Source organism: Phyllopteryx taeniolatus, chromosome 15, assembly GCF_024500385.1.
Source record: "Phyllopteryx taeniolatus isolate TA_2022b chromosome 15, UOR_Ptae_1.2, whole genome shotgun sequence".
NCBI classification, from domain to species: domain Eukaryota; kingdom Metazoa; phylum Chordata; class Actinopteri; order Syngnathiformes; family Syngnathidae; genus Phyllopteryx; species Phyllopteryx taeniolatus.
Window position 1 is genome coordinate 10379500 of NC_084516.1, and position 14360 is coordinate 10393859.

The 14360-nt window shown below is 39.4% G+C and overlaps 1 protein-coding gene across 2 annotated transcripts in view; it reads right to left on the bottom strand.

Moving 5' to 3' along the window:
• Window positions 1-8: 8 nt before the first annotated feature.
• il11ra (interleukin 11 receptor subunit alpha) overlaps window positions 9-14360 on the bottom strand; it is a 47340-nt gene continuing 32988 nt past the window's right edge. The window contains exons 3-12 of one of the 2 annotated variants that reach the window (XM_061747830.1): window positions 12434-12500; window positions 9834-10000; window positions 9246-9360; window positions 8942-9105; window positions 7922-8085; window positions 7656-7800; window positions 6427-6519; window positions 5047-5149; window positions 4832-4911; window positions 9-2913 (exon numbers count right to left, since the gene is read on the bottom strand). In XM_061747830.1, coding sequence (XP_061603814.1) covers window positions 4833-4911; window positions 5047-5149; window positions 6427-6519; window positions 7656-7800; window positions 7922-8085; window positions 8942-9105; window positions 9246-9360; window positions 9834-10000; window positions 12434-12500 — 1097 coding nt within the window. In that variant the 3' untranslated portion in view covers window positions 9-2913; window position 4832. Of the gene's footprint in view, window positions 2914-4831; window positions 4912-5046; window positions 5150-6426; window positions 6520-7655; window positions 7801-7921; window positions 8086-8941; window positions 9106-9245; window positions 9361-9833; window positions 10004-12433; window positions 12501-14360 lie in introns of both variants that reach the window. The other variant, XM_061747829.1, reaches the window with a different exon arrangement.

The following is a 14360-nucleotide window of genomic DNA, read 5'->3' on the forward strand; positions in this document are numbered from 1 at the left end:
CCTAAAGCTGCTGGTGTGATAAAATAGTTTTAATTTTTTTACAGAAACATACAAGGGCAGGAAGAGAATAACAGCTTATGGTGATATCAGACAAAATGCATGAAGCAAAGAACAAAACTAAACACACCATGTACATCTGAGGATGGATGCCTGAGTGTAAAAGCAACATGCAGGCTCCTTCTGGCATCACATACAAAGGAAACAATGTTTCACTGGAGACAAAAAAAAAGGCTCACACAGAATTATGGACAGTCACTAATACTGCACTTCGCGCAAAGAAAATGTAATTGTATTACAAAATGTGTCTAACAGCAAGGGGGGGGACGCCTTCGTGTGGTGTTTTTAGTTCAGTTTTACTTTCATAAAAGTGTGCTTTTAACAATGGATGCAGGTCATAATTTAAGCAAATCGGGGGTACACAAATGAAAATATCTGTGCTGGCATGAGGCAATGTTCCAAAACAATTTAAATGTTTAGTTTGGCAATCCCCTCCGCTTTTTAAAGATTTTTTTTATTTATTGATATGACAAATGTAACTAGAAAGGGCGAACGTTATCTTCTCCAGACAAAACTTGCAAAAAAAGTGTTGTATATTGTCATAAAAAAAAACCAATATAAATGTAAAGGACCTTATGATGCCAAATAATGCAATGACAAACAATTGGTTTGAGCGAGCAATGATCAGTAAAGAAATAACAAAGCAGCTTCATAACTGAGCAGGACAACACAAATACACAATGTTGGGAACATATAGACATATAGTATCCTCAGGGATGTTCTCTGACGCTCTTACCTGGAATTTCTTTTCTTTTTTTTTCAGTTCACATATTTTTAATCAATTCCTTAAATATATAGGTACGAATGGTTCATTTTTAATATCTATGGATTGACAATGACCTTACACCAAGGCAAAACTGAGTTAACTTGTGTTGTCATAAATTGGTTATGTACATTAAAAAAAGAAAAAAAATCATTCAGGAAATGTTTCATTACATACGTACATGTGATATACAATAATACACAAAAACAAAGCTTCAACTGGACCTGTGCATTTTATGTGGGGCTAGCTTGAGAGAACATACAGTCGTCAAACCGCAACGCGCTTGACATCTTGTGCTCCTGATGCATCGTACACAGTCAGTCAGTCATTCAGGCATTGACTGCACAGCTTTGGATCACAATACAATGGCAACACGAAATCAACAGAGGACACAAACACAGGAGAGAAATGAAAGAATTACTTAACAAACTGAGGTAATTAGGGCTTTTCATGAGCATTGACCTCCCAGTCATTACTGTTTACCAAAGAAGACGGTTTTAGGACCCAAACGTAGTGAGATAAAGATAGGCTCTTGTCAGGTAACCATGGCCACTGTGGTCCTTGACTATCTTGCCAGACCAGATGGCCACAATGAAACTGGTCAAGCAGGGAATTGGAACTGAACGCATATTTATTTTTTTCTTTAAAAAGCTGTAAGGCAATAGATCCTTCTTTACTTGCTGTAGTGTAAGTCTTCTTGGCAGTACTCCCTCCTTTTTACTTGTAAAATAAAGTAAAATGACATCTCTAACTACGGTCTGTCACTTATCAGCAACGATTGTGAGCGTCTGTGCGCCATGTAAAAAGAACCCCGTGTCAAAGTCAGCTGTGAGCTGCGCTTGCAAGCTGCTTAAGCTGCAATGTGTTGTCAGACAATTTAGTAGCAAACTGGACAAATCTTCCAGTGGAACCTCTAAATTTGTACTTCACAGACACAAAAATAAACTGCTGCAGTGACACAAGACTTCAGGCAAAGTGGTGTTTAATCTTTATGCTAAAAATTGAACAAATTAGATGTTGACCAGCCTTTTGGTACACATTCTGTTCAAAATTAGAGGCTCCACTGTATTATGATCAACATTTTTAAAAAAGCTGCCCTCAGAAACCAGATTTTGCATTACTTACAATGTGTAACCTTTCTTACAAAATTCTACTAAACTGTCATAAGAACAGGCTCCTTGTTCAACCCCATTAGCCTATTAGACCCAAAGGTGCATTGTACAAACATCTTTGGGATTTCCTTGCAGGGCAAGACTTTCCCAAAGGATTGTTCTCTTCCAGATACATAAACCCTTAAAAATGGAATTTAAACTACTTTGTAACAACATTCAAACACATAACGCCTCTGAAGGTTTCTAACTTGCTACATTAAGTGCTCAAAACTAACAGGGATACATTTAGAATTATTAAGTCAGTCAATGATCATTGTTTTGGGTTTGTTTGATAAAAGACACTAAACTGCACTTTACATTGAATAATCTGAATCAGCATAAACAGATTCACTAAAATAACTATGACATTTTCCTACATTTGTATCCGTTGTCATAATGCTGATGGTTTGTGAAAAGGCCTTTATCGACTTTGTATCCCCATTTTTTTAGACACCCTCCATGGATGGATGAGTACATAGAGGCATTTAAAAAAAGGAACATAACCGTGCAATACAAAAAAAAAGTATAATACATGAAGTGTTTACAATTCAAGTTGCCTAACTTTTTCTCAGCTGCCCTTCTTCAGGCCTCTTGATTTACGCTTGACACTTCAATGCTGCCAGATAAAAGTTGCGACTTATTCACAGCATTGAGTCTGTCTGTTAAAACGGACACATGAAACTGTGCAGCAAAACCACCGATGACTACCAAAATAACCTGAAAGAAATTAAGGGAAATGTAAATCGATGTGACAACTGACAGTCTTCCATCATATCATCATAAAAGGGGACTTGGGTGGGATTGTTTGTGTCATCATAGATCTTAAATGGATTCCGGTTCATTTATTGTAGTTGGATACGAAGGTCAGCATGCTGTCATGAATGCTGAATCTTCAGACAAGCCCTAGAACAGGCTGAGGAGTAGATGATGTTTGACATTGACCTGAGAGAGAGAGGAGGAGGAGAAGGATGAAGAGGGGGCACCACATTAAAAACAACCATATATCATATCAGTAAGCACTGCCAGATGTAAATAACAGACTGGATGACATATTTAGAAGCCCATAATATGTGCAAGTTTTTTATAGCAACACATGGACTGGATTTGCCCAAATGTAGCATTTTGATGGTATTTAATCCATATGGTGAATAACGGCCTCAGCCAAGTAATGTATTGTAGCCACCCGTCTGTATCGTGTTTGTTTATTCGTTTGCATCACTGCCATGCCACTTGTTTTAACTTCGCAAATGGATTTAGAATAAGCGAGCGTCCCCTTTAGGTTTATAATCATCTCCACCACAGAGGACATGTGCGCCATCCACAACTATCTCCCAAGCGGGCAAAGCTGAGGAGAGGCACAGCCACATGCGTGGGAAGTGATCATATTTAAAAAAAAATATATAAAAATACACGTGCAACAACATAAAGTCGGTGAGGGGGATTATACTGCAAACGAGGATGACTTTGATTTGGTATTTACTTTACCTAAATGTCCCGTGTTTTTCCAAACAAACTTTTTCTAGTATTTGGGATGTAATATTGTCTCTGTGGTGCCTCAGTCAACATGTGAAATATGAATTAAAATTGTCCACGCATTCTTGAATTGCAGGCGTTTTTCTGCTGAGAGGCCGAGTCATTCGAATTTCTCGAGCTTATCTTTGTCACAAGTGAAGATCTCCGCGTTCCCCTTCCGCTCCCGAGCCGGCGCTGTCAACATAAGCGTGTGCTCTCACAACTGGGTTTCTACACGGAGGCAACCAATCAGAGGAAAGGAGGCGGTCTTAGCCAAATATGGACAAAGCTGATCCAAAACTGGGTCAAACAGAAGTAGCTGTCAGAGGGGCCTTTTCTGGACGTTTGTATGACAAATGCAAGGTGTTTTTTTTAATTAAATGGACACTTTTATACTAAGTCCATATTAGAGAGTCACTCTATGGAAGTCTAAATGGCCAAAATACGGGACCTTTGAAAAAGACTAACCATTTTTGCTCACAATTTAAAAGAGTTCCCCAGCGACTTCATACTGCCAATAGTCTCTGACATTCTTCGGTCAAAATACATGTCATGCTCTAAATTAGGCTTGGTACCCACAAAGATTTTTCCACTCTTAAAAGATTTTTCATCTGCTACGGACATCACATAAAGTTTTTAAAAAATCGGGCATTCAACAGTTTTGGTCGTCATGTTTGTGATGTGCTCTGAAAGTCTCAACACAGCAGACCACAAAGATTCTGTTGTACCGCCGATCTAGAAATCTTGCATGATCACACGTAATCTCACAAAACCGAAGAAGAAGAAACTCTTCCAGATAGGCGGCCATGTTTCCCGAGTGTTCTCAAAGGTTGCCGGAGCCGAGAGCATTGTAAAATGGCGATGTTCTAAAAAAAAACGACTAAGACATTTTAGTTTTTATTTACAGTCGCTTCCGTGTTTGTCAGGCTTGGGTGCTTCTTTGATTGGCTACATTGTTTTCCAAGTCACCGTTCTCGGCCTCATGAGGCAGGAGGAGTCAGCGTTCCTCACACACAAAGAGTTTTGGTTGTAAATATTGAACACGTTCGTTATTTAAATTTGCCGGCCCTGACCTGTAGCTGACCCTAAAATCGTGACGAATCCATTCGTAAGACACATCAGACCTGAGGACAATCTTATAGGATAATCTTATAAGACATAAAATTGTCTGGCGTTTCATGTGCTTGGTCGGGAAGGGGCAGAATCGCCACAAACAGGCGGATTGTCTTTTTGTGTGTACTGCGCTTTAAGTGGGAACCATTTTGATGAATTTGCGGGGGGGAAAAACACAATTTGTCTCCATTAATATACAGTAGAACTGGCAACTATAAATTATAAAGTGCCTCACATCAAACTGGCATGGACTTCATTTTGACCATTGAGGTGAGCTCCTGTTTGGTCACATGTTCACGCCGCCTCTGCCTCACCCTGGAAACACAAAACAATTATTATTTGCTTTCAACAAGAACAACAACAAAAAAACAACTTCAAGTGATAGCGTAAATGGTTAAAAATTGAAATGCTTGTGATTGTATACGTGGACTGCAAGTGGGTGTGTCTTACCACACCACAAAGATGAGGGAAAGGACAGTGGCTATGATAACCACGGCAAACAAAACCAGCAGAATCACCAATCCCAAATTACTGTCATCCGGCACAACTGGCTCTGGAAGGGAAAGATTAGGATTTTAGGCGAAAAGAAAAAGGTGACTAGAGAGGCAGAGATCATGACATTCAGAAGGCTGATGGTAGAATGAGACGAGATGTCAAAGTTTAGTAAAATAAATACAGTAGTTTAAGAATTCATACTCATGTCTCTGGGTTGTTTGAGGGACAAATGCGAATGGGTGCATGATAATTTTGATATAACTCATTCTAAATAAGATATCATTGCTTTACATTAATCTTTACAATGTGGCGAGAGTCAACAGACCCACTCAAAATGCACAAATACAAATCAAAGTAAGGCAAATTCAAACATGGAAAAAATGTTGACTGATTGATGCGGACTGACTGAGAACACACAAAGGGAATTCATCTGGTTCACAGCACATTTAGAAGGTCTAATCACTCACGAATACAGTTTTCTATCAAATTGAGTGTATCATGGACTGTGTTTAAAAATGTAAGCTTGTGTTTAGAGCGTGCACTTTTGGAACGTGCGTGAAGTGCATTCTGTATAGCACAGCTTCCATGCATTTAGATTTTCATAATTTCATATACTGCTGTATAGAAAGCACTGACAGCTCACGGGTACATATTAGTGGAATTATATGTAATTTGAACCATAAGGCCAGCACAAGGCATTTATAGTAACAGTAAATGATGACTTATATCGCCTGCGGCGATGAAAATGAGCTTCGATCTATCCAAACTCATTCAAAGCCAGTAGTTTGATTGGCGCCATATGCTCATGGCGTTCTTAAGAGGAATTAGTGGGAACTTATACAAAAAGTTAAGCATGAGCATATGGCGCCAATAGTTTGATTCTGTAGTTCAAATATCACATTTATGGCAAAGAAGTAAACTGATATAGCAAATGACCATTCATTCATCTTCCGTACCGCTTATCCTCACAAGAGTTGCAGGGGGTGCTGCAGCCAATCCCAGCTGACTCTGGGCGAGAGGCGGGGTACACCCTGAACTGGTCGCCAGCCAATCGCAGGGCACATGGAAACAAACAACCATTCACACTCACATTCACACCTACGGGCGTAGAGTTTTCAATTAATCTACCATGCATGTTTTTGGGATGTGGGAGGTAACCGGAGTACCCAGAGAAAACCCACGTAGGCACAGGGAGAACATGCAAACTCCACACAGGCGGGGCCGGGATTTTAGGTCCTCAGAACTGTCCTCAGAACTGTGAGGCAGACCTGCTAACCAGTCTTCCACTGTGCAGCCACGCAAATGACCACACATTTATAAATTGAAGAAACTTACTATGTGACTTTGAAGTTGAGGTTTCTGGCTTTGTGTTGAAGGGAAAAAAATAGTCTGGAAAATTATCCTCTGGCGGTTCAGATGTGGCGGGATCTGCAGGACGAACACACAAACACACACAAATGTCAATTGTTTTCGACACCAAGGCTTGCTCAACTCAAGAGCCCCACATGTTCTTAAGAGGAATTAGTGGGAACTTATACAAAAAGCATGAGCATATGGCGTCCTAAATAAACTCATTTCGTGACATGCATACTTTAAAAATGGCAACAAGAAAAGCTTTTTCAAGTAAACCAAATAAACCAACATTCACTTTTGACTATCCATCTACTGTATGTTTTTTCAGGGTCATGAGGAACAGGAACCTGTTCGAGGTTACTGAGATGGCAAAAAAGGTGTACTACACCCTCAATCACATTTTTTCTGCGTTTTACCATTACCTTTATGTAAGGTACCGATGCGGAATAAAGGCTGAGGTGGGGGTTGAAGTTGCCCTGAGAATTGGCTGTTTTCCAAGGTTTGTATCAGAGGCAGAACGGCACCAGTGTGGAAGGGAGTGTGAACTTTAACAGTCAAAAGTAACTTCTCACGCCCTCTTTGCATTGAAAGATGCTGTAGCGCTGGTATAGCCACACATCTAATTATCTCATTGCGGTAGGCCGCATTGAAGGCGCACTTCGTTTGCAGCAATATCCGTTGGTGGTCTGAAATTGACAAATCCCGCCATAACCAGTACTCTGAAGTGCCAAATTTACCGGGAAGCCAGTGTGAAAGGAACTAGTGAGACACTCAACCATACCAACATAACTGAGTGGGAACTAAACTCAAACGGGCTGCAGGGAAGTGAGCCGAGTGCGCCACTACACTATCAGTGATTGATTTTGACTAGAACTAATGTGCACTACTATTGTGACACTGCGGCATTTATCCTTGCTCACTAATCCCTGTACCTTTACTGACGTTTTCACTGCATATAAATGAGCATCACAATCCTACGAAAGTTCTTTTATTTCAGCAGTTCAATTCAAAAAGTGAAACTTGTATTATATAGATTCATTAACCACATGAAAATACGTTTCATGAAAATAAATCATGAAATACTGTACTGTCAGTTTTTAAATTGAAGTAACATTTTTAAAAGTTTTCCACAATTTTCTTACTGAGATACACCTGTCGATGTGACTGGAATATTATTTAAATAAAGTCAATCTCAGAGATCTCTTTCTAACCTTCCCAGGGCCGGCCATAATGCAGAGGACTCCAGTCACTCCACTGGCTCTCAGCGTCCAGTTCGTCCCTCGCTCGGACTTGGACCTGGTGAAGGTGGCCAGCCAAGGCATCAAAAATCACAGCTAGACTCTCTTCAGAGTAAACCTAAGTTAGACAGGAAAAGAAAGGACAGCAAAATTAAGAAAAGTGGAAGTACTCCGAAGACATGTCTTAAATACAATAATTTGATCTGTGTTTAATTTAATGTACAAGGACCCTTACTAACCTCTGACCAGTATAGAGATCCATGTGGCCTGTATCTTATGTGAAACACTAGTGGGAAAGCATTATGTTGTGGCCACGAGGAGGGAAAGTTCCATGAGATAATCAGCCTCTGTGGATAGCCTTCCACTTCATTTACCGACACAGATTCTGGAGGGTCAGGTTTCACTGAAAAGAAAGAAAAAGGGTTTGGGTAAGCAAACACCTGAAGACATTCAAACTAAAGATGTGTTTACTTGGAATTTTTTCGTTGGTTTTGTTTCTACACGTGAATATACACATCAGCTTTCTCTGTACACGCTTTAGTCAAAGAGCCTCTTTGAAATAAAAGCAGTTTGTATGGTGCTACTGTAATTGCATCGCAAAATCACAAGGAAAACTGGAGCTTGAACTGCAGATACTGTACATAATGCCAACATCATCTTGCCCATATCACTCAACTTCAACCTAAAATGTGTTCCCATATTCATACCAATGTGAGATGAAGAATGTAAAGGTGAAAACTAAGGTATAATTATCAAATACTGGTATAACGGTCTTGAAGATGCTGTGATGATGAAGCGAACATATGGTAACTATATGCAGCCTCTGCACATACTGTATGACACTTGGTGTTCCTGTGTGAGGATAAATGAGTAATAAACGCAGGCCGTTTGCTGTACAAAGCTCTGTATGCAACAATGAAAGTGACAAAGGCAATAAAGAGAACCTGATAACATTGGCTACATTATAAATAAAAAGTGTGTGTGTGTGTGTATGTATATATATATATACACACACACACACATATCCATCCATTTTCTGTGCCGCTTCTCCTCACTAGGGTCGCGGGTGTGCTGGAGCCTATCCCAGCTATCATCGGGCAGGAGGCGGGTACAGCCTGAACTGGTTGCCAGCCAATCGCAGTATATATATATATATATATGAAGGTATATATATATATATATATTTTTTTTTAAATATATATACCCCTATTCAGGATAAGAGAGAATAATTCACTCATCAACAAAATCTCCATACTCACGGAGCTTATCTAACTTTAATCGGGTAGACGTTGTCTCAGACCCAAGGGCATTGGTGGCCGTAATTTTAAACGTGTGGATCGTCTGCCAAAAGGATGGAGGCTTTACATCACAGTACTTGTGGATTGCGTCCACCAGGCAAGGCTGCCACTCCGGGCCAGTCCCCCTTGAAAAAGAAAAAAAATTAACTGACATGATGAAAATAATAAAACATTTATTATGTAAGGGTTAGAACAAAAACACTGCAACCAAGTGGTCACTTCAAATAGTTTATACTCATGTTGAGCTGCAATAATTGCCTTTTACCTGAGGGAGGCGTTGTACTCGACGGGAAGAAATGTCTTCATTGATTCCACCCAGGAGCAGTGAACATGAGCGTGATTAGGAACTTGACAGGAAATGATAAGCAGCCCAGGGGGATCTGGAAGAACAAGAATCAGAGGTAGTTATTTATACATACATTTAGAGGTTGTGTTATCCTTGAGACAAAAGAAGTAGAAGTAGCAATATAAGTTTCAGATACTGCACTACTAAAAACAATTTGTGTGTATTTGGCGCCCTCTCCCTCAAAAGGAAGGCCACTTAGGGAGCCATTTCCTTTTAAAGACAGTCACAGGAAGTGAAGTCTTTGTCAATGTGGTGGAAGTAACGCCAGTTTTCTTCAAGTACCAATAGTAATAGTCTGATTAACACTGTGGCAGAAACCTAGCTCTAAAAAAAAATATGAAAATTTAAAAAGTTAAAAAAACACTCGAGATAAACAGAAATGTCCTATATTGAATAAAAGAGCACAGTGTATATTAAAACTGTAGAAAGACTAATGTATAGCAGGACAAATAAACTAATGTGCACCAATTTCACAAGAGACCTTGTGATGCAGACAAGACCACTTACAGCCCAGTCTGAGTTTGATGGAGTGAAGGAGGAGCCCCTGGTTGTTATAGCAGCTGTAGTTGCCCTGGGCTGAAAGGTTGACGTGCAGCAGGACTAAGGATCCATCTGATGTTACTTCGTGCCATGGTAATGCTGGGCTGTCATCTAGATGCCACACCACTGGTATCCTACTAAGGAACATGTTATTAAGCTTGGGAAGACTTGACTCAAAAGTGATTATTAGCACCACTTTCTTTCCAAACTGCACCGTGAACTTCAAATTTACAAATTACATGTCCCTGGTCATGTCTGGTCTGTTGTGTTGCGCTAAAAAATGTACATGTTGGTCTATCAGTCATACCAAAGGCAATTGCAGCCACTTTGTTGTTTTTTTCTCCTGAGGGTACAAATGAGGCATACCGTAATTTCTCGTGTATCATGCGCCCCCATGTATAATGCGCACCCCCAAAGTTGCGCTAAAAATTCTGGAAAACCCTTCTACCCATGTATAATACATTTTTACATTGCGTGATTTTGCTTGTACCCATAAGATCAAAACAAGAAGTATTATCTGTAATTTCCATCCATCCATTTTCTGAGCCGCTTCTCCTCACTAGGGTCACGGGCGTGCTGGAGCCTATCCCAGCTGTCATCGGGCAGGAGGCGGGGTACACCCTGAACTGGTTGCCAGCCAATCGCAGGGCACATACAAACAAACAACCATTCACACTCACATTCACACCTACGGGCAATTTTGAGTCTCCAATTAATGCATGTTTTTGGGATGTGGGAGGAAACCGGAGTGCCCGGAGAAAACCCACGCAAGCACGGGGAGAACATGCAAACTCCACACAGGCGGGACCGGGGATTGAACCCGGGTCCTCAGAACTGTGAGGCTGACGCTCTAACCAGTCGTCCACCGTGCCGCTATCTGTAATTTGTTAGTTTTAAAAAAATAATTATTCTGATGTTAAGCACTTTATTCATTCATTCATTCATCTTCCATTCCGCTTATCCCCAATAGTGTCACGGGCGTGCTGGTGCCAATCCCAGCAATCTTCAGGCGAGAGGCAGGGTACACCCTGAACTGGTCGCCAGCCAATCGCAGGGCACATATCAACAGACAACCATTTGCGCACACAGTCACACCTAAGGGCAATTTAGAGTCTCCAATCAATCTGGACTTTATTTGAACACATAATACTTTCTTTTTATTTACTTCTTATTTTGAAATTCACAGACCTACCTTTATTCAGTAAATGAGAAAACACACAGTTGTGCTCATATGTTTGCTTGCCCAGGGAGAATTTGTATGATGTGTACAATTCTTTTAAGAAAACATGAAGGACCATTTAATTTTATTTTAATGGGATTCAAATTAAACGGTCAAGCATTTCAGAAAAGTATTATCATTAAACAAAACATAACCATAAAGAAATTAAGGATGGTTGTTGTTCGGTCATCAGTCGTATTTAAAAAAAACAACAACACTATTTCACAAATTCTGCCTGGGTATGTAAACTTATGAGCACAATTGTACAAATATGCAGTCATATGTACCCCAGTCATATTGGAATGAAAGTGTAGGCTACACCTTTTTCATAACCTCTAGGTGGCATACGAGAATGAAAAAGTGTACAACTTTTTCATAACCTCTAGGGGGCGGTGGCATAGTGGAATGTAAGTGTACAGCTTTTTCATAACCTCTAGATGGCGGCATATATTTATAAAATGTGAAAGTCTTTTTCATTTTCTCCTATACCTGTAATGCGCCCTATTGACTTTTGACAATTATTTTTGTTTGGGGGGGGGGGGGAATGTGCGTTATACACGAGAAATTACAGTACATGTGCGGTACCATATTTATTCAAAGTGATGAAGCACCTGGGGATTAATTGATACACAGCACCTATCCTCCTGTCAACCTGTAGTTCAGTTTGTAAACAGGAATATCCCCCAAACACTACTTGGTTAACTGAAGTAACTCCTTCTGCCACCTAAAGAGGAAATTTAGGGCTTTTTAATTATACCAAATGTGAAGGAATGCGGTTATTCTCCATTTCACTTTCTCATTAAAAGAAAATGACATCCATCAGGGCAAGCACCTTTTATGGGAAGAGGAAAAAAAAGTGCGTAATACTGTTTATTGAGCTAATTTTGGCTTGAAAGGTTATTGTCATATAAATCCCTTAACCAACACATTAATAAATTGTCTGAATGATTTTAACTGTATTCCGTATGTCTCCACTGTAGTGGATGCATAAGATCTTAAAAATAAACCTTTTCCCCACCTAAAACAAGGACCCCTTAAAAAAAAAAAAAAAAAAATGGTGTTTGGATTAATTTGTTTTTTTTCTGGTAGTCAGGAGGCTATTGGAGCAGAGGCCTCAGTTTGAGGAAATACGAAAAGTCTGGTAATTGACTATGTTACCTAAGTTTGGGACTTTCTCACAAAACCAATTAGATGAAATTGTTGTAGTTTTTCCAAAAGATTGACTAATATTGTAAACAATAGTTTACAAAATCCAGTATACCTTAGCCGGAAACATCTTGGCCATTATAAAATAGAAATGCAGACAACATGATGGTACAAACACCATCCTTACTTTTAAATTCCTTACTTAATTTGTGACTTCCCACATGCCAGTGTCACATTAGAGTCCAAGCGCCCGTACTGCACGTCCGAAACTGCAAACACAGATGTCACATAAAATATTAAAGCACACTGCTTGTCTGGCTGACCTACAAGCAGTCATATTTTATGTCGCCGTGGTCTGAATTAGTGTGATGTATGCATCACAGTTTACAGTAGGGACACAATAACATGACCAAAGAAGGTTAGGGGTCCTTCAGGGACTCATCTGAGCGGACTTTGTCTTGAGTGTTTAAGTTTCTCTGGAAGCTCGTCTTTGTAATCATTACAATTCCATTCATCAGTATCAAAAAAGCAGCTTTGCTGCAATAATAAACTGCCACTAAAGTGTAAGGAATAACATTAAAACTATTCACTCATACACTTAATCGTACTTGTGATATTAACAGTTTAAGCTTTTCAAGTGTAAAAACTTGTAAGGCAGAAAAAGCCCTTGGAGAAGAAAGACCCCGGCAACAAAAGTTTACAATTTTGACCACAATTTACCATAAACTATGGATTAGCCTTTGAACAAATGCTTCTTGATCAATGAAAGTCAAGATGAACAATCAATTATCCGTCCACCTATTTCCTACTGCTTATCCTGTTCAGGGTCACATAAAAACCTTGATATGGGTGAAAGGTGGAATACAGACTGGACTGTTGATGAGACATTTGTATAGCATTTGTTTTTTTTGTTTTAAATTAGATGGCAAAAACAACATTATCTTCAGAACCAATTCAGGTCTCACAGAGAATCCTTGTCTGTCTTCATTATTTAAGACAGAGTAATTACTTAATATAATATTACACATCAGACTGTTTTGTGTCCAAGTTTGAGACAATGTCTGAGTTAGTGTCTGGATTCAAGATGAGGTCGGATTTCCGTTGTGATATAAAAAGGTCCAACTTGCAGGCCATTTGACTGCATTACAAAAACTCGACACAGCATGCAAGTTAATTCAATTATTTCTGCCCCAAATCACAAATAGTATTTTCTCACTCACACCCAGTGGAGTGCAATGGCGCAGTTTCAGTTTTGAGGTATCCAACAATACTTTTTCCAAAATTGTTGCAGTTTATAGGTCACTTTATGTTCAATAAATGAAAAGGCTCACACTTATAACATGGCCAAAATATTTATACCAAGCGGTCAATATTACATATGCAATTGCCAGGTAAGCAAGATTTGGTGCAAAACTAAGAGCAGTGTGTATCTGAATAAATATGTGTGTTGAATTTAGTAATTTGCCAAGTGGATACGATATCTTCAGTATAAAGTGTGTGTGTGTGTGTTTAGATTGCTACATGATATGAAAGTTGGCTTTTACAGCACAGCTCAAGTGTAAAAATATTTGACAGGCAGCACAGGGGTAAGCACACAAACTTTTTAATTAATTCACAACCTCAGTGCCCACTCTGCAGGCCCTTTCTTACTCGGTAACTCAACATTTGGCCAGAGTTTCAGTTTCGTGTTTTTCATACACAAGTCATCTCATTCACCAATTGCTCTATATGCGAGAGTCACATTGGCATGAACAACACAATACTTGTTAATTATTACAATTACACCTTAGAAAAGAGGAATGAGGCGAGGGAACAAAGTCTTTTTTCAAATGCTATTACAGTGCATTCTGTAAATTCAAATTCCCACTGTGGTACAATTGCGTATTGGACCACAATGTCAGTGAAAAAGTGAGCCTCTAAAGTCAGAATTCAAACCTCTGTCAAGCATGACATCCTGCGGGATTTCAGTATAGCTCACGAGATCTCAACATACCGAACAAGAGATCAGTTTAGTGAGTGTTCAGTTTTTATGCTTTAATATCAACAGTGATTAGATTTTTTTTTTACACTTATACAGCAATTAACATTGTTAAAAGTGAGATGCTTGAGGCACATGGGCAACATGAATC